Consider the following 24,389-nt stretch of genomic DNA (forward strand, 5'->3'; position numbering starts at 1 on the left):
ACCTCTTCCAGAGTGCTCTGGACCTCAGATTTAGCTTCCAACAAGACAATGACCCTAAGCACACAGCTAAAATAACAAAGGAGTGGCTTCAGAACAACTCTGTGACCATTCTTGACTGGCCCAGCCAGAGCCCTGACCTAAACCCAATTGAGCATCTCTGGAGAGACCTGAAAATGGCTGTCCACCAAAGTTGACCATCCAACCTGACGGAACTGGAGAGGATCTGCAAGGAAGAATGGCAGAGGATCCCCAAATCCAGGTGTGAAAAACTTGTTGCATCATTCCCAAGAAGACTCATGACTGTACTAGCTCAAAATGGTGCTTCTACTCAATACTGAGCAAAAGGTCTGAATACTTATGACCATGTGATATTTCAGTTTTTCTTTTTTAATAAATTTGCAAAAATGTCTACATTACTGTTTTTTTTCAGTCAAGATGGGGTGCAGAGTAGAGATGAGCGTTGTTCTACTCGAACTGTTCGCCAATCTCAAATTCGAGCTGTTTTGGGCGGTGTTCGAGCCGGTCGGCGAACACGAACAATTTGAGAAAAATTCGGCTGTTCGAGGTTATGTTCGATAACTGTTCGTGCACCAAAATCATAACTGGATTTTTTCTCAGTAATGATGAAAATTAATGTTAATACGCAGTTTGAGTGTACAGCGGGGCGGGGGGAGGGGCAGGGGATGGATCTCTGCAGGAACAATGAAGATCTCCATTTTTTTTTCTCTTTCCCGCATTTGCAGTGGGGAGGTGCAATCTGTCAGCCTATCAGCAGCGCACACACGGAGCGAAGTGCTTTTTTTCACACAAGCAAGGGCATGTGTGATTGGCAGTGTATGTCACATGTCCTTGCCCTATAAGACCAAGCCATTTTCCCCGTCGCCACCATTTTCTCACTGCTGCAGCTGCGTGTTAGACGGCACCGCTGTTGCTGTGTGCGCTATACCTTGTTAATTTCAAGCCAATTTTCGCACAAATATACAGATAGCTTGGGAGTAGGGAATAGTTGTGATTGCAGTCCTTTTAAGGACTAGGTTACAGCATTTCCTACGACTTTTATCAGGCAGGTCTGTGCTCTTAAATAGATAGATTGTGGGAGTAAAGACTAATTGTAATTGGAGTCCTTTTCAGGACTAGGTTACATCAGTTCCTATCAGTTTTTGCCAGGCAGGTCTGTGCCAGTGCTGTTCAAGTTTTTTTCACAGCATTTGGCTGAATCTAGCAAAGCTAATCCTTTTTGGCCTATTGCAGAGTGTGTTAGTCAGTGGAGTAGCCTATCTGTGTTGCAAGATATACCACCTGTGTATAGAATACCAATTTTTTTACTGCACCTAGTGAAGTAAAATCTTTTGGGCATAGCATCATTCTATTAGTCCATCTATACTGACCTCCATCAGGTTGCAAACTGAATATAATTTTTTTCTGCATCTAGCTCTGAAAAAATATTTGGGCTTCTAGCAGTGTGTGGGACTTGGTCTATTAGTCCATCTATACTGACCCATCAGGTTGCAAATTAAAAATAATTTTTTTCTTCATTTAGCTCTGAAAAAATATTTGGGCTTCTAGCAGCGTGTGGGACTTGTTCTATTAGTCCATCTATACTGACCTCCAACAGGTTGCAAATTAAAAATAATTTTTTTCTGCATCTAGCTCTGAAAAAATATTTGGGCTTCTAGCAGTGTGTGGGACTTGGTCTATTAGTCCATCTATACTGACCTCCATCAGGTTGCAAATTAAAAATAATTTTTTTCTGCATCTAGCTCTGAAAAAATATTTGGGCTTCTAGCAGTGTGTGGGACTTGGTCTATTAGTCCATCTATACTGACCTCCATCAGGTTGCAAATTAAAAATAATTTTTTTCTGCATCTAACCCAGCCAATAGTTTTGGCCTAATACCACAGTTTGGCCACTCAGCTCTGCTCGGTTACCATCCATTGTTTTTTTGTGCAAACAACTCCAGAGTTGTGAATTAGTTAACCACCAAAATGAGTGGAAAAAGGCCTGCTGCTGGTGGAAAGGGGAATAGGCGTGTTGGGAAGGGGAAAAAAGGTTGTGTCCGTGGGGTAGGTGCAGAAGAAAGACCATCTTCCAGCCAAACTAAAATGTCTACTTCTTTTAGCGGACAATGTGATAAGATCCCTTTCTTACGGCCACGCCAATCGCTACAAATTCCAGATGAGGCACAAAAACAGCAGGTGCTTCAACGGATATCAAGTGCTCCTTTAAGTGGGCTCTCCTCCACATCAACTTCAACATCACAAATACTCCAGTCCTCAAAGGTGTCACCCAAATCGCACTTGCTTCCTCACAGCTCCCAAATCTCCAGCTGCCCGTCTGAGTATGAGGTAGAACAGATGGTTGAGTCTGCAGAGCTGTTTACTCATACTATAGCCTGGGAATCAGAGGTCGACTCCAGCGCTTCTGTGAATCCAGACGAGGAAATGATCTGCACTGATGCCCAGAATCTTTATGAGTCGGATCCAGGACCAGACGCAGAAGGTTCTGACCATAATGTAGACCCTCATTCCCAAACTGTAACTCCTGTTGGTGGAGACAATGAGGAAGACGATGATAAGACTCAAATACCTGATTGGAGCGACAACTTTAGTTTTTTGTCAGGGCAGGAACAGGTTGGCTCTGAGGACGACGGGTGTGATAACGCACAGGGTGATGATGATGAGGTTGGAGATCCCACTTACTGTCAACCCACAGTCAGCCAAGAGATGAGGTCAGCAGAGGAGGTGGAGGAAGATGCTAGTGACGACGAGGTCAGGTTGCGCCTTCCTGGACAGAGACGTAGTACTGGAAGCACGTCAACAACTGCATCCTCAAACACAACTCTGCCTCTCACCACAAGTCGTGGTGGCTCTTCAGGTCGCATGGGTGCTAAGCCTTGCATAGCCTGGGCATTTTTTCAGATCGATAAAGATGACCCAACTCGTGTTATCTGTAACATTTGTCAGCAAAAGCTAAGTAGAGGCCAAAAAATACATAGTTTGAGTACTTCATGCATGAACCGGCACATGGACATGAAGCATAAGTTGCAGTGGGAAGCTCAGTGTGCTACAATGCGGTCTAGCCGGCCGGGCCAACCACCGTCTGCCATATCTTGTGCATCCGTGGCCTCTTCATCCTCTGTGACTGGGGGGACAGCAGTCACACCTGTTTTGGGGCGCAGACCTGCCACCTCTTTACCCGCAACAGCCAGCGTGATTGGCAGGTCATCATTTTCTTTGGAGGTGGTAACACCAGCTGGTCTTGAGCGCTGTCCGACATCGATAGCACCACCTTTGGATCAAGGCAACCTAACATGTCCGCCTGCATCTTCCTCACAGACCGGCAGTTTGCTGGGGACACCCTTATCAACCCCGTCTAAGCACAATAGCCAGCCCTCGGTCCCTCAGATGTGGACAAGTAAAAGACCATTTCCTCCTAGCCATGAGAAAGCTAAGAGGTTGAATTTCACCATCTGCAAGCTCTTGGCTACAGAAATGCTGCCTTTCCGCCTGGTGGACACAGAGGATTTTCGAGACCTTATGTCCGTCGCAGTGCCCCAGTACCAGATGCCCAGTCGGCACTACTTCTCAAAGAAAGGTGTGCCTGCGCTCCACCAGCATGTCGCACACAACATCACCGCTTCTTTGAGAAACTCTGTGTGTGACAGGGTGCATTTCACCACAGACACTTGGACGAGTAGGCATGGACAGGGGCGTTACATGTCGCTGACTGGGCACTGGGTAACTATGGTGACAGCAGGACAAGGGGCTGCTGTCCAAGTCTTGCCGTCCCCACGAGTTGTGCGTCAATCCTCTTTATGTCATTTTTCCTCCACTGCTTCTGCCTCCTCAACCTCCTCTCGGTCTTCCACCTGCACCCAAAGCCTGTCTGGTCATGCCACAAGCTTTCTAACTGCGCAGAAGGGATCCTGCACACCTCCTTACTATGCTGGCAGTAGGGCTCAACGTCATCAGGCGGTTTTTACTTTGAAATGTCTGGGAAATGTGAGTCACACAGCTGAGGAGTTGTGGTCAGCTCTGGAGAACCAATTTCATGAATGGTTGTCTCCACTGGACCTGAAACCAGGGAAGGCCGTGTGCGACAATGCTGCAAACCTGGGTGCGGCCCTTCGCCGGGGCAATGTCACACACGTGCCTTGTATGGCTCACGTGTTGAACCTGGTTGTCCAGCAATTTTTAGCCCACTATCCCAGACTAGATGGCCTTCTGCAGAGGGCACGGTCGCTGTGTGCTCACTTCCGCCGTTCGCATCCCGCAGCTCAGCGACTTACATCTCTACAGAAGTCGTTGGGCCTGCCACTTCACCGGCTAAAATGCGATGTGCCTACCCGGTGGAATTCAACTCTGCACATGTTGCAGCGACTGTGGCAGCACCGACAAGCCCTGGTGCAATACGTTCTGACGTATAGCCTGGGCCAACGAGATTCAGAGGTGGGGCAAATCACGCTGGAGGAGTGGTCTCAGATCAGGGACCTATGCACCCTTCTGCACAGTTTTGAAATGGCGACGAAGATGTTTAGTGCTGACGATGCCATTATCAGCATGACTATTCCGGTGATTTACATGCTGGAGCACATGTTAAACAGAATTCGGAGTCAGGTGGTGGCACAAGAGGAGGTGGAGGAAGTAGAGGAGGAGGAGTTGTATGCGGAAGGGCTAACATCTGCAAGGTCCAGACGGTCGGCAGCACCAAGGCGGCAGGCATGTGAGGGTGGGGGAGATGATTTTACCAGGGCGCATGGTAGCAGCCAAACTAGTGAGGAAGGTGCAGGAGCCAAGGAAGAAGTGGAGGACGAACTGATGGAAGACTCATCAGATGAGGGAGACCTTGATCACATTTCTGTTGTGCGAGGTTGGGGGGAGAGGACAGAGGAAGGAAGCATGATTGTTACCTCGCCACCAACACAACAGGGACTTGGTGCTCCTGGATGCGCAACACACATGAGTGCCTTCTTGCTGCACTACCTGCAACATGACCCTCGAATTGTGAGAATTAGAAATAATCCTGACTACTGGGTTGCCACACTGTTAGATCCCCGGTACAAAAGTAAATTTGCAGAAATTATTCCTGCCATAGAAAGGGATGCACGCATGCAGGAGTATCAGCAGAGACTGTTGCAGAATCTTACATGTGCTTTTCCACAAAATACCAGTGGTGCACGTAGTGAATCTCACAGTTCCAACTTGCCAACCGTGGTCTGTATGGAATTGTTCAATAAAGGGCCCAAAATTAAGATAACATAGATGGGAGAGGTCTCTATGAATAGGAATTCCTAAGTATTTGATACCCTGTGAGGGCCAGGCAAAGGGAAAGTTGGACTGGATGGAATCCTATATGGATTTAGGGAGGGAGACATCGAGGGCCTCAGACTTCGCTGCATTGATTTTAAAATTTTACCATGTAACAAAGTGATCTATTTCAGCCATAACAGCAGGGATGGATATATGTGATTGAGTGATATATACTAGGACATCATCAGCAAATAGAGAGCACTTGTACTCGGTGCCTCCCACCTCAATCCACCTAATATTGGGGTTATGGCGAATTGATGAGAGCAGGTGCTCCGTCACTAGGATGTATAAGAGAGGGGACAGAGGACATCCCTGCCTTGTCCCATTGGTGATTGTGAAAGGTGATGAAAATGTTCTGACGCACCCCCTGGGCCTTGGGACACCCGGAGCCGGACCCTTTTTGGTGGATGCTGGTGGTTGTAGTCTTCGTGGCGGCGATCCGGTTCCGTGGCTCAGGGCGGTCAAACCAGTGGCGGAACTATTTATGTGGTTTTGATGTTTAAATGTCCGACTACGCCACCCGTGGATTGCGGTCAGAGTGAACCGCCGCTACAGGGCAGACCGCTAAGGCTGGTGTTGTGGGTGCAGCAGAGCGTAGCATAACTCCCCACGGGAGGAGTATAGCCTCAGGGCAGTGTATGCGGAGGATGGGGGTGATGGTGCAGGGCAGCAGCAGTAACGACACGGAGTCAGTGATGCAGTTCAGGGCCTTTACTCACAGTTCTTATTATCCAGACCACGTCTGCAGGTAACGGCTGCCCACGTCGTACTGTGCTCACCAGGTGAGGGGCTCAGACAACTCCCAGATAACTTTGGAGCGCTTCACAGGACCCCCTTTGTGTGTCCTTTGTCTGGCCTTTCTTACCAACACTTCTGTCCGGTTGCCTCGGGCCTCCTCTTGGTAAACTTGGCGCCAGTTTCCCTGACCCTATGTGGTGCCTTCCTAGCGGGTGGAGCAAGGGGCTGCGCCACATAAAATGTCAGAGCCTCCGGTTTCTAGCTGAGGGTCGTTTCCTGCCTCCACTAGTTCGGGGACCGGTCTCCCCCTTTGGCCTGACCCCTCCACACAGGTGGATTCGGGCGTGCGGTGGCGACTCGCCCGTCCGCACCCCTGGGATCCCTTCATTCCTCGTTCCTGGAGCCTTCTCCGCTCCTCTTCCTTCCTTCTCCCTCTTGCAGGCCTGGGCCTCTGTTACTAGGCCCGCCTCCGGAGCAGAGCTCATGCAGAGCCCCTGCTCCCTGCCACTTCTGCTCAGACTTCTCTGCACTGAACTAAGATGGTGCCCACCTTTTATACTCCCTTCTCAATGCACCCAGGAACTGCTTCCTCCCTGCTCCTGCACTGCAGGGTTCCCCTTCCTCAGTGTTCCCTCCCCCCACTCCAGCCAGGGACAGGGACTGTCGTGCCCATCTCAGGGGCATATTGGTCGCCCTGCCCCACGGCAATGTGGTGTAATGCATGCAGGTGTCGGGTCCTGATCCACACTCCATCCTTATCTGAGAGTGAGATATCACACCTCTGGGTGAGGTGCAATACGTCTGTAGCAACCGAGCCCTCGGTGCTACAGTTCCATTTATCTTCAGCCTAGGTGACGTATTGTGATACAGGGCCGTGATTTTGGCTATAAAAGGGTCCCCTAGACCCCTACCCCAAGCTTTTTAAGAGAATCATATATGGCGTGCCAGGAGACTCTATGGAATGCTTTCTCAGCATCCAACGAGAGTATCTACTTACAAATTTTTAACTGCATCTAGCCCAGGAAATACTTTGTGCCTAGTAGCAGTGTCTGCTAGTCAGCGGATTATCCCGGCTGTTAAGCAAGCTACACCACCTGTAGTTTGGACACTTAATTTTTTCAAAGGAAATGCTTCGGGACCACGGGATACTTAGTGAAGAGCATCAGGAGGCACCCCAAGGCATAGGGGCTGGGACTGGCACTAGGATGCCTTGCGGTGGACAGCCGAGCTCGATCCTTATAAAAGCTTTTTAACTGCAGCAGCTTTAGTGGACGCTACTGGAGCTGGAATTACGCGGCTGCTGGCATGAGACTTGCCCTCCAATAGATCCTTGTAAATGGATTTAAAGTGTATTCATTCAAATTAGAGGGACAATTTAAATTAAAAAGCTTAGAGCTGCCTCCACCACAGGGGGGCTCTCTCGACCCACCAGCGGACAGGCACCAGTATTGGGAGAGGGAGGCTGGCCGTCAGGGTTCACCGCGGCTCTGGCACAAACCCGGCGACACGGAGGTGGCACGGGCAGGAGCGGACTGGCCGTCTCGGCTTCTCACTTTTTGGATTTTAGAAGGGCATGACATGCCTATATCTGTGTCTCCCCCTCCTTTTACTCCTCCACCTCTTTTCTTTTCGCATGACTATATGTACTTGTCACTTTTCCATGTGTTAGTTGTGTCTTCTGAGCAGTTTGTCAGCTTTTGGACACCTTTGAAGGTGTTTTCTATGTGTTTCTATGTGTTTTTGTTTGCCTGCCATTGGTTTTAACGGTGTTCGAAGGTGTTCGACGAACAGTTCGACGAACAGTTCGGCGAACACACGGGTGTTCGACGAACCGAACCGAACTCGAACACTACGGGGGTGGCTCAACACTAGTGCAGAGTGTACTTTAATGAGAAAAAAAAATTAACTTTTTAGAATTTACCAAATGGCTGCAATGAAACAAAAAGTGAAAAATTTAAAGGGGTCTGAATACTTTCCGTACCCAATGTGCCGTATTTTTCGGATTATAATCGACTCTAATCATTTTCCCAGTCTCTGCTGCTGAAAAACATCCCCGCAGCATGATACGCCACCACCCTGTTTCACTGTGGGTATGGTGTTCTTGGGGTGATGAGCTGTGTTGGTTTGCCACTAGACATAGCATTTACCTTGATGGCCAAAATGTTGAATTTTAGTCTCATCTGACCACAGCACCTTCCTCCATACATTTGTGGAGTTTTCCACATGACTTTTAGCAAACTCAAAAAGAGCCTTACAATTTTTATGTGTAAGCAAAGGCATTTTTCTGCTCATTCTTCCATAAAGGCCACCTCTATGGAGTGTACGGCTAATTGTGGTCATGTGGACAGATACTCCAGTCTCTGCTTGGGAACTCTGCAGTTCCTTCAGGGTTACATTTAGTCTCTGTACTGCCTCTCTGATTAATTCCATCCTTGCCCAGGCTGAGAGTTTTAGTGGGCGGCCCTCTCTTGGCAGGTTTGTTGTGGCACCATGTTCTTTCCATTTGATGATAATGGATTTGATGGTGCTCCGGGGGATCATCAGAGATTGGGATATTTTTTTTACTGCCCATCCCTGATTTGTACTTTTCAACAACTTTGTCTCTGACTTATGTGGAGATCTCCTTCATCTTCATGGTGTTGTTTGGTTAGTGGTGCCTCTTACTTTATGGTGTTACAGTCTCTGTTGCCTTTCAGAAAAGGTGTGTATATACTGACAGACCATGTGACACAGGTGGACTTCCTTTCACTAAGCATAGGATTTATGAAGGTAACTGCTTGCACCAGAAATTTTTAGGGGCATGCCAATCTTTAGGGTCATTTTTATGCACATGCCAATCTTTAGTTATTTGATCCCATAAAATAAATTTTTACCTATTTTTCTCACTTAACTTTCTCAACTTAGACAATTTAGTGCAAATGCATCACACACAAATCGGATTACAAAAATATTTAAACACTGGTTGTAATGTAACAAAATAGATAAAAAGCCAAGTGTGGGGGGAATTCGTTCGCAAGTCACTGTATCTCAGTCCAATGCCTACATTTTGTAAGACACAGATATTTCTCTTAACAACCTGGTATTTCATTCTTGAACTGCAATACCAGGTCTGAAACATGCAAGACAACAGTGTTCTGTACTGTTAGTATAGTAGGAGCAATTAGGTAGTATTGTTCGAAGAGGTTTGCAGGGCTCTGATCCGGTGTCTGCAAACTCCAGTAAGAATATCACAGTTTTGCAGCTTTTTTTTCAGAAAATTGCAGCAAAGAGCAGCAACAAAATAACAATGAGTATCCTTGCCCTGGAGGAAACATATTAATAGGGTGATAAAACGATATATACAGTACTGTGCAAAAGTTTTAGGCATGTGTGGAAAAAATGTTAAAGTAAGAATGCTATAAAAATGGTAGTGTTAATAGTTTATTTTTATCAATTTATAAAATGCAAAGTGAATGAATAAAAAAGAAATCTAAATCAAATCAGTATTTGGTGTGACGGCCCTTTGTCTTCACAACAGCATAAAGGTACACTTGCACACAGTCTTTGAAGGGAAACGGCAAGGAGGTTGCAGAACTAACCACAGATCTTCTGTGGATGTAGACTTGCGCAATACTGCCTGTCTCTTCATGTAATCCCACACAAAGTGATATTGAGTCCAGAGCTCTGTGGGGGCCATATCATCACTTCCGGGACTCCTGGTTCTTCTTCACTTATTCACCATGTAATACCATCAAGGGCGTATCTGACTGGCTTCAAATTGATTCTGCAACACGACAATGACCCCAAACATACAGTCAATGTAATTAAGAACTATCTTCAGAGTAAAGAATAACAAGGAGTTCTGGAAGTGATGATATGGCCCCACAGAGCCCTGATCTCAACACCAAGTCTGTGTAAGCATCTGAGCAAGTCTACAATCACAGAAGATCTGTAGTTAGTTCTCCAAGATGTTTGGAACAACCTCCATGCACGTTAGTTCAAAAATAGCGTGCAAGTGTAAGAAGAAAAATTGATGCTTTGATTTGAATTAGATTTATATTTTGTTAATTCCATTTGCATTTTATTAACAGCTAAAAATAAATGTTTAACACTTCAATTTTGAAACTTTTCTTACTTTTTTCACGCATGTCTAAAACTTTTGAATAGTACTGTAGATGTAGATATGAGGGTGATCACTTTATTAATTAATCTGAAGGTGCTGATGCTACTGAAATGAAAAGATTTCTTATAATGATAATCAAAAATTTTCAACACACATGCACATGTACAGTTCTTGGTTTTTTTTGCCTATATTGTTATATTTTAAAGAGAGAAAATACTTGAAGGTAGGACAGGTCATGAAATGGTTAAACCTAACTGGCAATAAAAAAACAAACATTTCAGGCATGACAGATTAGGATATGCAAAACTTTTAAAGAACTTAAGAATGTGAAGGATAGCATTCAAGTGAGTCATAGGAAAATAACAGATGAGATAAGCTGCAGCTGAACACAGGACAAAGTAATCCATTTTAATGGTGTATGTAAAATATCCTCATAAAAAATGTCTGAAGGCACAGTCACACTTAGGTTGAGAGGGATATTCTGAATTCTATTTTTGCTAGGAAGGAACTAGGAAGAAATCCTCAGGTAGAGACTTCCTTATTTCCTAGTGTAGTACGAGCACTTACTGAACACGGTCTGTGTGTTATGGTCTATTCTCCAAAGATTCAAACAGTAAAGGAAATATATCATTCTGTTTTCCTGGCATGTGACCGTACACATTGGCTCTAATCAATGCTGACTGTAGGCTGAGTAGGGACAAACCTTCTCAATGGCAGCAGTAATGCCCAATTGTAAAACTATTCTTACATTTTGAAGGGGAATATTAGAAGAAAAACACAAAGCTAAGATTCAAGTAAAGATGCTGTGTTTACATATTTAGTAAAGCAGACGTTAGAAAAGCTGACTAGTCCTAAGAGGGATGAATGTGAGCTAAAGACATAAGATCACGACTTATTAATATTTAAAGTAGATATTTTGGGTGAAGGGCACATAATTAGAGTGCTTGACCTTCATAAAGTTACATAAAGTTGCACTGTTACTATTTTATATAAAGAGACTGCACTATAATTGCACATTATGATTGCATATTTGTCCAATGTTTACGTAGGTATTACATGACTGATTGTCCTGCTCCTTTTGATGTCACAAAGAACAGTCACAGTTCATAATGTAAACTATGGATATTTTAAGGATATTAGGTTGCATGAAACCAGCTGAATATAGAAAGTATTTAATATATTGTTCTAAAACAATATAAATAACATAGTTTTGACTCTTCTGCATACAATAGGGATGTCAGAATTGGACAGCATGCTTATGGAACAAATGATTCTCTCAGCATCCAAATTCATTCAAGTTGGCAAAGTCCCAAATATTTCTACCAAGAAACTCAGTTGTTGGTTCTAATAACAAAACATTTAAATTAATTCCTTAATTGTAAAAATTTCAGAGTATGTCTATATGGCAATAATAAATAAAAAACAAAAGGATCATTTCAGGACACTGTGAACCTAGAAGAATTATTCTCATATGTTAACTGTTTCAAATCCTTAAAAGGGTAGTTCACTACTCGGACACCCCCTTCAGAAATATTACATTAGCCAGTGTGAAATTAATATAGCAGATACCCACCTTTTGCATTGTCGCCATTCCAGCGATGTCGGCGCTGGATCTCCCATTACAATGTTATGCCACATGAGCGCTGCAGCCAATCAGCAGTCACACTTTTGCTCAGATTTACTTCAGACTTCCGCAGGAAGTGTGAGAATTATATTCCATTAGAGGCCACTGATTGGCTGCAGCGCATCACATGGCATAACATTGTTATGCCAGCATCGGGAGATATTGTTGGTACAGTGATGGTGCGGGAGGTGAGTATGTATTATTTTCATTTTACACTGTGGAGTATAGGAATATAGAATTTAAAAGGTAGTCTGCATAGTGGACAACCCCTTTAAATCAAAATTAGATTGTTCTCATTTTCACCTATGTAGTGGCATTTGTAGAAACATAACCAGCACTTTAGTACCAGAATTTCTCAAGGTATAATAGCATATGGGCACTAATGGCTTTATCTTATGGTGTAAAACAAAAGGGATAGATCCAAAGATAATTTTTAAACTTAGCCTGTCACCTCCAAAAATGCTATTTGCCTGCAGATAAAGTAGTGATCTGCATGTAAATAGCATTTAAATCATGCCCTGCATTCTTACTGGAGCAGTGGCTATAGGGAGAAAATCAAGTTATATTCTCCTTGCAGCTGCTCACTTCCAGTCATCGCACGGTGTAGGGGGCTTATACAGTTATCGCTCACTATACAGTGAGGGCGCTGTAATCACACCTCAGCACAATGACTGACAACTAGTGATGACCGAGTATGTTCTGTTAACCCTTTCGGTGAGCATGCTCGGGTGCTCGCCGAGTATCTTCAGCGTGCTCAGGTGTTATGTTTCAGTCACGCTCTGCTCATGATTTGCGACTGTTTGACAGCTTTAATACATGTGAGGAGTGCCTAAGAAATGCTTGGAAAACACCCGATTATGCTCGGAAATCTCGAGTAACGAGTAAGCTAGCTCATCACTACTGACAGCCTGTTCTGCAGCATATGTGTGCAGAGCAGACTTAACTTATTTACCTGCAGATTTCCCCTATATCTGTAGGTGTAAATCATTTTTGGAGATGACAGGTTCCCTTTAAAGAGATTTTATGTGATCAAATGGTGTCTAACTGCTGGAACCTCAGCAGTTAACCATAATCTGCATTAATTTTTCTATAGTGCCACTTCTATCCATGTAACATGTAGACATATCAGACCCTCAAGAACGAGAAACACTCTTTATTGCTAATATCCTCTAATAGATAACATAAGCAATAAAGTGTGGCAGGGTCAAACATACAATCAGTGCAACTTGTGCAGCCAGGGGCCCAAGTGGTAAGGGAGCCCACTCTCCATCTCAAAAGCAGAAAGAAGCTTCTGTCACAGACACATTATTGGACTCCAAGGGGCCCATATACTGTTCTGGCACAGGGGCCCTCTTCTCTCTGTGTCCACCCCTGGTGTGTGGCTACATAATATGACACTACTAGCACCGATTGCAAAGTTTATTTAATATGTAACACATTCAAAATCAATCTGTTCATTCACAATGTACATTCGCATGTAATTTTGTGTCGTGATCTTGCAAGGAATTTCATACAAAACGACGCAAGCAATATATCATTGTGAAAAGTGTAGTTGCACAATAGGATTTCTTAATTTCCTAAACCAGACAATCCCTTTGGAAAATTAGGTTTGCAGCCTGTGTCTTGTGTTTTGTCAGTCATTTTAGGTGCTGTATCTTATGCAGAAAATGTTCATTTTGCAGCTGTGAAAGTATGAACCTCCAGCATCTTGTGATACATCCTAAATTATGCTGTTTAAACAATGCAATGTTTACTATGTCTGCTATATGTAATATTTATGAAGTAGAACATTTATATTCAGAAGATAGGCATGGTTAGCATAAAAGTCATCTTCTCTACACAATCTCTAACGCTCTCTAGGTCAAACAGAAAGTTAAAGTAACTACGGTACATCTAAACTTTAGTGTTGTTTTATTTTTTCAATTATCCATTATAATAAGCTATTAATCCAAAAATATTGTAGTTTTACCACTGACCACAGATCTCAAGGGATGGGATTGAAAAATATAAAGCTAAATCCAAATGAATTTTCATCCCGTCAGAATACCGGGTGTGATGTCACTTGCGGGGGCACAGCTAGCCTCTGCTCGCCGGGTATTCTGACAAAGTGCTCTGTTGCCGGCTCGTTACTGCTGATTTGAGCCAGAAACAGAGAGAGCGCTGTCATTATGTACATCGCGCAGCCACAGCGTGCAGGGACTAGCACAACCCCAGAAAGGAACATCACTGATAATGCTTTGATTCAGGGAGGGGATGGGGACTGCAGCAATGACCACAGCCTCTACCCCCTTATGACACTTTATGTGGGTATCCCAGCATACACCGGGATTCTCAAACGAAACGTCATCACAAGGGTAGTAGAAAAAAAAAAGAGAAAAGCTGTTAGATGGAGTAGTTAGGGAACGATGGGGAATTTTTAATTCAATTGTATTGGAAAATAGTTTAGATTATGGCATCAAATAGATAGGGATTTAGAAAAAAAAATCATTTGGCTTTCAGACCACCCCTTTAAGGTAGGTAGGGAGGCATTTCAGGGAACTGGCCATCTTCTAACTAAATATTACATGCTGCATTTTCTGACAAATGATAAGAAAGAAAGACAGAAGTATCAGCTATCGATAATTTCCACAGCAGACAGCAGTGAATGCTCCACTTTGGGAGCATATCACCTTGAAAAAAGTAATAATCTATCACTTACTGAATTTGGTCCAATCCAAAAGTTTTCTTGTTGGATATATCTGACATTTTCGTAAACTCCTTTATTTCTTAGAACCTACAGAATCAAATAGAGCAAATTATCATCATTGAGGCATCTTTCAAATATTTATTAAAAAATGTACATATTCTTAGAAAGTTCTAAGCAAAATTTACTTTGAGGAAGCAGAGTATGGACAGTAGCCCGCATGTTGGGACATAGTCCTAGCTTCCTGCTTGGGGAATGATAATCACATTAGGGAGAGAAAGAAATCAAATTGATGTGCCCGCTACTGAAAATACAGAGTTCTTTACTGCGCCAAGTGCATATGTATGAATGAATGAATGAATGAATTCATTCATTCACCATATACATCGGTGGTGCACTCTGCGTCACATATAATCAAGTGGCATACCGCTTACCTTGCTTTATCTCACTTCCCCGCAGAGCAGGGCAGCTCCTACTGTACTTACTGCTGCACACTACATTACATACTACTAGAGCGCAATTCATTAAATATTGTCATTAAAATTTGCTGACTGCATAAAAAATCTCTTAAAAAGGTTGTCCCATCATGACAACCCCTGTCCCTATCCTGTTACAGCATATGTATGACTTCCTTTATGAGCCAGAGCAGAGAGTCGCTATCAAATACCATCTTCAGCAGATTTTGGGAATCCATATAACATTAATCCAAAATTATCTTAATAACCACTATGTAATATTACATTTTTCCAGCAGTAGCTCCTGTAGTGGAAATCTTTGACTCACCTATGCTTCCCTCAGCAAAATAAGCTGTTTGCTAGTGGTCACTAGATTCGTGGCCTGAGCCGTGGAGCGCCGATATGAAAGGACATGCTGAGCTTTCTAACAAGTCTTTCATCTCACAACAGAGCTTGAGTCACATCCACAACATTTAAGGTAAGGGAGGTGATAAAAAAGATATTTATATGTAAATACTTCAGATAGGCTTGTGGCTTACACAAGGACTAATTCTAGTTACCACAGGATGTGCTTCTTAGCAGTATCAGCCATCTGGTGGCTAACTCTTTGCTTTAGTTATAAATATGTCTTCAATGTGTCCAATTTTGGGGAAACATTTCCACTACTGGCCCACCCCTTCTTTACTCTCAAATGCCTCACATAAAAAAAAAATTATCACATCCCAGACCCACGCCGTTCCTGTGATATTAGTACTGTGTCTCCCTGAGGTTGCTGATTAGCTGCAGCAGTCATACAACATAATAACGTTAGGTGAATGCCGGGAAACACAGCGCCAGCATCAGAGGAGTGTCACCAATCCAGGAGGCAAGTATATGTTTTTTTTTAATTTTATCCATAAAAGTAGAAGCAGGTATGGCACATATGGAAAATTTTAAATCCAATATTTATTCCATACATGAATATGAAGACTTGGATGGGCAATAGCACTACTATCTAAATTGACAACAATAGTTGCTCATACTGTTGGGGAGAACTGCTATTACCTGTGTAGGCTTTTTCATGTTTGTATACGGAAAAATGATTAGATTTTCCATTTTCTGTGAGCGCCATACCTGTTTCTACTATTATGGATACTATTGCTGCACGGTGCTTTGCTTGATATGGTATTGAGCACCACCGTATCCAATTATTTCCATTGCGCAATGAAAGGAGACAAAATGTAGTGCCAATTATTTCTATGTATCTCATTACTTTTGGGTGACCTTTTTTATTTTATGTGGGGTGCTTTACCAGTTAATAAGATGATGTCCTGTACAGGACAACACCTATAGAAAGGGACTATCCCAGAATCTATTATTTTTTTTCAAGCTCCCTGAAGTCTAACACCCCTCTAAAGATACCCAACCATGCCTTCAAATGCTCACTGGGTAATTTCTTACATCTTTTTCTGGCTCCTGTATTATCGTATCTCTCCGCTCAGTATGAGGTGGTCGGTCCTTTAGTGCTGGCCATGTGAGCACTGTTAGACTGTAAGCTACTTTTCCCACAGTCACCCTGCTCTTCCCATGTTCTCCTCCAACTGCTCTGTGATCTGCTAGTGGACAGCGGGACAGTTTTGACAAGAGGAGGTGCGGTACTGTGCGTAGTTCTTAATATAATATCAATAAACGTAACTCTTGTCTGTCCCCACCACCATGTGCTTAGACTTCTAGTTCTCCATCCACCAATTATTTGTGTTTTAGATACATTCCCTTTAGGTGTTCTCTCCTGGCTCCAAAACCTTTCTGTGTTACCCACAGCAAACAATCGCAGCGCAGCTTTCATTTTACTTGACCGGTTTAAAATATGAAAGCTGAGCTCTGATTGGTTGCTGTGAACAACACAGACAGTTTCTATTTCTGACAGGAAAATAGTTATATTTATATTGTATGTACGTGGAGTCCATAGACAAATATGGACATAAATAGTCATGCTTTAATTGTAAAAACCCTGACTGGTTTGGTGGCCCATAGTTTTTCACTTGCTCTGCTTCATCCAGCACACAACCAAATGGCACTGCAGTTCCACCTTTGACAGCAGCAGGCGCTCTGTGGTCATGTCCGCCCTGTTCAGTCAGAATGGGACGATCACACTGTTACTCTGCACAGTAAGTAGGGGATATCCACTATAAAAGGACAACTGCTATCCACTGAGCATGCGTGACGTCCCATGAAGGAATTACAGGAGGCATCCATGGACAACCAGGTGGGCAAAAAGCCTCTGACGTGTTGATTATCGGGGGGTGATGTATCAGGGAAGTGAACATTTTTGGAAAATAATAGCATTTGACAACTGGATTTATTTTAGTATTTTAAGCCTCTGAGCTATGATTGATATTGTGGGAATAATATGAAATGTTCCCTCAAAATTGGACACATTAAAAACATAGCAAGAACCAAATCTTTTCAGCTAGGAAAATCCAAGAGAAAAAATGTTCTCCGCATGGGCCAAAATCAACAGTATTTAAACCTGGATAACAATATGTAAAATGAACATTAGCATTAATCTTATCTTACAACTTATTGGCAGACTTAAAAAGAAACATGACAATTTTCCATATAAAATCTGCTTAGCATCCCTAGCGAAGTTTATTACAATAGCTACTGAGCAATTAAAAATAGCTAACAGGTCAGATGATACAGTCTGTCTGCAGAACAAGACACCCAACATGAGCCCAATAACAGAAAACCATTCTTCAGACTAAATAAGAGGAATTCTCATTGTCTTTTTCTCACTCAGTAAATAACATAAGATATAGAAATGCTTCCTGGCTTAGAAATAAAGCAGAGGGTTAGCCTCCATCCTGACGTGGTAACTATAGCTATGGCATTTGATGTGTGAGCCACAAGCCTATCCATGGAGTACATATAAATATCCTCCATATTTCCTTCCTTCCGTCCTTCCTTCAAAGGTGAATTCATCATTACACTTACATTGTTCCACAAGTGTTTATTTACTCTAAGTGATCTTTACTTTAGGTGTACACTATTAAATAGCATTTAAAGGATATGTACACCTTTGGGGAGCATGTATTTTGGGCACCTTTTGTCTGTTACACACTCTTTGTTTCCCTGCACATTTCTAGTTTCTGATTAAGTTTAGACAGTTTTTCCACTGCTGGACAACCCCTTTTGAAAGCCCCTAGATAGAAGCCAGCATAAACAAATAAAACCACTTTATTTTCTTCTTATTAAATTAGTACGAGCCATGTAAAAACAAAGGAGAAAGTATACATCGAGTTACGCATTTCAGGCTCTTTCAGCCCTTAGTCATAGTATCAAGTGAGAAAGAGGAAACATGGGACTTAAATCATTAATGCCCGGTTAAATTAGCATAAAAACCTTGAGAGGGTTAATAGACGCCACTATATGTCCACATACGCCAGGTGTGAACAACTGAAAAAAAGAGAATCTGAATACATAATGTGAATGGCGTTAGAACAAGATTCTGCAGATTTTTGAAATCAATGCCATTTACAAAAAGAAACATTTTTTTTTTTACTCTCCCTTTTCTCCTCCTTCTCTTCTCTTTAGTTTACTAGTAGTTGAGAACAAATTCCTGTTATTTAAGCCACTGGGACAGCGAGTTTGAAGAATAAATATCCAATACGCTTTGCTATTGAGGAGTTTGTGCCACATATCACGTCCTCTAGTGAATCTTATCCTTTGTTCTCTTAGTTGAATTTTTAGGGAAGAAGTATGGGCGGCATGCACATTAGAAAAATAGGGATACTGCGGATATATTTTTATCAGTGTTTACGATATCCGAAAGGTGTTGTGTTTTCTGTGTTTTTAGGGTACATGAAGTGCAACCGACATATTGTAATCGACAACATATGGCTAAATAAATAACATATTGTGTATTGCAATTAATAGAACATTTAATTTTGTCATGCTTATTGCTTACACTAGAAACTAAGGATTGAGACACCTCCAATACTTCCCATCATTTATAATGGGATAAACCGCATTTGTAACAGCCTATGTGACCAAGACATACTGCGCAAATAGATTGCAAATTTTCTTGAAATAAGCTGGGAGATAAATGGTGTGCCAAATTGAGGGCCTTCTTTACTACGCATTTAATATAGTTATAAGGGATTTATCAATATAGAGAACAGGTAACAGTTTTTTTAATAATACTGCAGGTTTTTTAATACTGCTGAGTGTATTGAGTTGAGAATCCAGGTATGGGCTTTTAGAAGTTTTTTTTACCTTGTATTCGATTGTTTATGGAATATTTGAGGACATGTATATCCATCTACTATTTTGATGGCTCTGTCGAGCATTCATTTAGGATAGTTGCGTTCAGACAGACGCTCACAAGTAGCCATGCTATTTTTAACGTTTTCTGAAGTGGGCTAACTATTGCTTTCACTCAAAACACGTAGAAAAAGAAGGAGAAAGAAACAGAGCGCACAGATCTACATGTAGCTGCTTTGCTAAGGTGGGTGCATACAAATCAATATTGTACTCACCTATTTATGGATCTTGCAGTCTTGCATATCGATCCTTAAGGATCACAATAGTGAGTTTTCCTTCACTGCTGGTCTGCTGCACGTTCCTGGTAGCTATTGAGAACCCCTTCAGAGTTGTCATAGGAATGTAATGTACATCGATTTTTCTCCAGGCTAAATGCCCTAACAATAATCGATAATACAGATATAGGCAAATATTATTTCATGTACAATTTTTATTTCACCATACAACGCGTTTCGACATAAAATAGTCTTCATCAGGTATATTTATCCAATAATACGATAAATATACCTGATGAAGAATATTTTATGTCGAAACGCGTTGTATGGTGAAATAAACATTGTACAGGAAACACCAAGGTTACTTACCGGTAGCCGGTTTTTCCTGAGCCCATGACAGCACACCTTGAGAGAGGATCCGCCCCACCAAGGACAGTAAACAGTCTGAAATAAAAGGGCGGCACCTCTCCCTCGCTTCAGTTGTTTACAGAGCATTGAGAGGACCTCCCTAAACAGGTTAGGCATATAACCAACACCCACAATATACATATACACACCACACAAAACAGTGCACACCAGGGTGTGAGAAACATAGAAAAAATAGAGGGGGGGGGGGGGACTACGGGTGCTGTCATGGGCTCAGGAAAAACCGGCTACCGGTAAGTAACCTTAGTGTTTTCCCCTCCCCCATGACAGCACACCTTGAGAGAATTTTGGAGAATTTATGAGCACCCTAGGGAGGGACCACCGCCTGAAGTACCCTTCTCCCAAAGGTGAGATCAGAAGAGGACAGATCCAACCGATAGTGCTTAAAGAAGGTGGATGGTGTAGACCAAATAGCAGCCCTACAGGAGGTTGCGACGGCTCTGGTGAAATGAGCCCTCACATTGTCCAGAGCTGGAACCCCTGTGGACGTATAGGCTAAGCAAATGGCCTCCCTAAGCCACCTAGAGATGGTACCCTTGGACACCCCGTGACCTTTCCTACTCCCTTGAAAGGCCAGGAACAAGGAATAGTCCTTCCTCCACAGACTAGTCATGTGAATGTACTGTAGCAGGGACCTCCTAACATCTAGGCTATGGAACCTGACTTCCCCTGGGTTCTTGGGATTGCTGCAGAACGAGGGTAGCACAATCTCCTGACTACGGTGAAATCTAGATACCACCTTGGGAAGGTATGCTGGATCTGGCCGCAAGATGACCCTATCCTCAAAGATTTGTGTGTAAGGAGGATTAACCGAGAGGGCCTGCAGATCACCCACCCTACGGGCTGACGTTAAGGCCACTAGGAGGATGGTCTTGAGGGTGAGAATCTTTGGAGAGACCTTGTGTAGGGGTTCGAATGGTTCGCTGGTAAGAGCGTTCACGACTAAATTCAGGTCCCAAGGAGGAACTCCCATGGACCTAACCGGTCCTGCTCTGGCACAGGACTTGATAAACCTCGAGATCCACGTATTCCCAGCCAGATTACAATTATAGAGTGCCCCCAAAGCTGAAACCTGAACCTTAAGAGTCCCTGTAGCTAGACCCAGGCCCCGCCCCTTTTGTAGAAATTCCAGGATCCCTCTGATCGGAGGTCTGCTCAATAACGGGACATCTATAAACTCTAGGAATTTACCCCAAACCCTACTATAAATCTTAGTTGTAATTGGCTTTCTGCTCCCCAATAAAGTAGAAACTAAGACTGGTGAAAACCCCTTGCTACTCAATAGTGACCTCTCAAATTCCATGCCAAAAGATGGAACCCCCTGGCCTGGGCATGGAATACTGGTCCCTGCATGAGAAGGTCCGGCCTTTCTGGTAGAATCCAGGGATCTGACACCGACATTAGCCGAAGCAGAGAGAACCAAGGCCTCTGGGGCCAAAAAGGGGCTATCAGAATCACCCTGGCGCCTTCCTCCTGGATCTTCCTCACCACTACTGGAATCATCACTAATGGTGGAAAGTCATAGGCCTTCCTGAACCCCCAAGGAATCTGGAGGGCATCTACAGCATGGGGATTCTCTGACGGATTTAGGGAGCAAAATCTCTGCACCTTCCTGTTTGCCCTTGTGGCGAACAGGTCTATGTCTGGCTGCCCCCATAACTGGACAATCTGATGGAAGACCTCCGGGTTTAACCCCCACTCCCCCTGTCTTAGGGTATGGTGGCTTAAAAAATCTGCTTTCACATTTTCTACCCCCTTTATGTGAAGGGCGCTGAGGGATGGGAGGTTTCGCTCTGCTAGACAAAGGATCCTGTCTGCCACCACCATCAGAGGGCGTGACCTTGTCCCCCCCTGGTGATTTACATAGGCTACTGCTGTCCGGTTGTCGGACCTGACCTGGACATGGTGACCTTGGATATGAGGGAGGAAGCCCTGAGGGATCTTTCTACTGCCCAAAGCTCCTTTATGTTTGAGGATGCCACCCCTCTCGTGGTAAGCCCAGTGACCCTGTATTGAGAGTTCTGCCAGATAACCCCCCCATCCGGAACTGCTTGCGTCGGTCGTAATTATCCGATCTACTGGTCTGGACCACTGAACGCCTGCGGTCAGATTTCCCCTGACTGTCCACCACGAAAGGGAATCTACTACTTCTGGGGAGAGAGAGAGCCTGCCTTCTAAATGCCCGTTGCAGGACCTCTGTGCTGACAGGACCTCCCACTGAAGCCGTCTCATATGCCCCTGAGCCCACATTACTGCTGGGAGACAGGCCGTCATAGAACCCAGGAGGGACATTGCCTCTCTCAGAGACATCCCTGGAGCTTGAATGGCCTTCGAGACTAACGCCATCAACCTGCAGATTTTGTCCTCTGGGAGGAAGCAGGCTTGGCGATGAAAGTCTAGGATTAGACCCAGAAAGGTCTGAGTCCTGGAGGGGGTTAGTCTTGATTTTTGGAAATTCACTAACCACCCCAGCTGATGCAACACTTCCGTGACCTCTAGGAGCTGACTGGAGCAGTGGACTTCTGATTTCCCTATCATCAAGCAGTCGTCTAAATATGGCACGATCACTACATTCTTGATCCGTAGAAAGGCTGTCACTTCTGCTATTAGTTTCGTAAATATTCTCGGGGCAACGGAGAGGCCAAAGGGTAGGGCAGCAAACTGAAAATGCCTCAGCTCCCCCTGAATAGACAGGGCTACTCTCAGATATTTCTGATACTCCGGATGGATTGGGACGTGATAATATGCGTCCTTCAAGTTTATTACAGCAATAAAGAAGCTGTGATGTAAGAGCTTCACTGCCGAGCTTACTGACTCCATCTTGAAAGTCTGGTTTTCTACTACCTGGTTCAGACTCCTGAGGTTGATGATGGTCCTTAAGGACCCGTTTGTTTTTTTTATCATGAATAGTGGGGAATAGAACCCCTTCCCTCTCTGTGGTGTTGATACTTCGAGAAGGACCCACTTCCCTACTAACTCTAATACCTCTGTTTCCAGGGCTAACTGTTCTTCCTGGACCTTCCGTAGGGGGGTAACCACAAAGGTCCGACAGGGGGTCTGGCTGAACCAGATCTTCAGGCCCCCAATGATAATTTTCAGAATCCAGGGGTTTGTTGTAACCGCCTCCCATGCTGGAAAAAAGTGGGAAAGCCTTCCACCCACTTCCAGCCTGGCGTCATTGGGAGGATCTCTTTGAACTTGAGGATGGTCCCCCAAACATGTAGCCCGACTCCTTTTTGGTCTTGGCTTCCCATCTCCTTTTGTCTCCCGGAGGACGACCCTGATTAAATTTCCTCCTCCGAAAACTAAATCTTCTCGATTCCCCTGAAAATCCTGGGAATTCTTTGCTTTTATCGCCTGCTATTTCTAACAGGTCTTCTAATTCTTGGCCAAACAGGAGTCTACCGTCACACGGGAGGGAGCACAGCTTCTGTTTTGAAGGTAGGTCGCCTGGGCAACCTTTGAGCCACAAGGCCCGCCTGGCTGCGTTAGATAGTCCCGCTACCCTAGCTGAAAGCCTGACCGAGTCTGCTGAAGAGTCGGCCAGGAAGGCCGATGCTGCTTGCATTAGAGGTAGACCCGCAAGAATTGCCTCTCTGGAAACCTTTTTATCTTTAAGCTGGTCTTCCAGCTTTTGGAGCCACACCATCAGGGATCTCGCCACACAGGTGCCAGCCCAGAGTCCTCCAAGGGCAGGGAAGATTTTTTCGATGACCTTGCTACAGTCCCGTCTACCTTGGGGATCTTATCCCAAGGTCCCGCGTCCTTCTCTTCGAAGGGGTACCTTCTTTTAGAGAAGGAGGGAAAAGCCCCTGATCTCTCTGGTCTCCTCCGCTCCCGGTCAATGAGGCCCTGAATCTTACTGTTAACCGGAAATGAGCGTCTCTTTTTCTCTCCCAAGCCCGCAAACATGATGTCCTCCCGGGATTTAGATGCTCTCTCTTCCTCCAGACCCATGGTTGATCTTACTGCCCTAAACAGCCTGTCTGTATTCTCAATGGGGAAGCAGGGTCTACCGCCCCCCGATGAGGAAGAGGACGACGAATCCCACTGCTCCTCGGACTGGGAGGAATCAGAGACGGAGGAAACCTCTCTACAGGGTCTTTTCTTCCCTCTAAGGAATCCTTTCAGGGACCCCTGAACTTCTGCGTTCACTATGGACTTCAAATTTGCAGCGAAATCCCGGGAATTCTCAGCTATGGTTTTGGTCACACAGCCCTGGCAAAGTGGTTTCTGCCACTCTACAGAGAGGGAAGCTTGGCAAAGGGCACACATCCTATGCTTTTGCTTGACACTACTCTTCTTAGGCTCCTAAAAAAAAAGGAAGCACATAAGAGACTTCCCGTTACTAACCAGTGACATTCACGAAGCTCACTCATCCCCGGAGGTCACAAACGGGTACCGGATTCGGAGGCTGCCGCGGTACCGATGATTCCATTCTGGATGGTCCCGAGGCACTTGAAGCCTTACTCCTGCGGCTGCCACTACGATTACTCAAGCGGCTGTCTGTATGCGATGCATCCCTCTGCTTTTTC

The 24,389-nt window shown here is 44.2% G+C and overlaps 1 protein-coding gene across 2 annotated transcripts in view; it reads right to left on the reverse strand.

The window, feature by feature from the left end:
• Positions 1 to 24,389, reverse strand: part of RHBDF1 (rhomboid 5 homolog 1) — a 249,279-nt gene that overhangs the window by 66,664 nt on the left and 158,226 nt on the right. For both annotated transcript variants that reach the window (XM_073647918.1, XM_073647919.1), the window contains one exon: positions 14,472 to 14,546. In XM_073647918.1, the coding sequence (XP_073504019.1) occupies positions 14,472 to 14,546 (75 nt within the window). The remainder of the gene's footprint in view (positions 1 to 14,471; positions 14,547 to 24,389) is intronic.

The sequence above is a fragment of the Phyllobates terribilis genome, unplaced genomic scaffold (genome assembly GCF_046119375.1).
Source record: "Phyllobates terribilis strain yellow unplaced genomic scaffold, ASM4611937v1 Scaffold_9__5_contigs__length_417890890, whole genome shotgun sequence".
Taxonomy (NCBI): Eukaryota; Metazoa; Chordata; class Amphibia; order Anura; family Dendrobatidae; genus Phyllobates; species Phyllobates terribilis.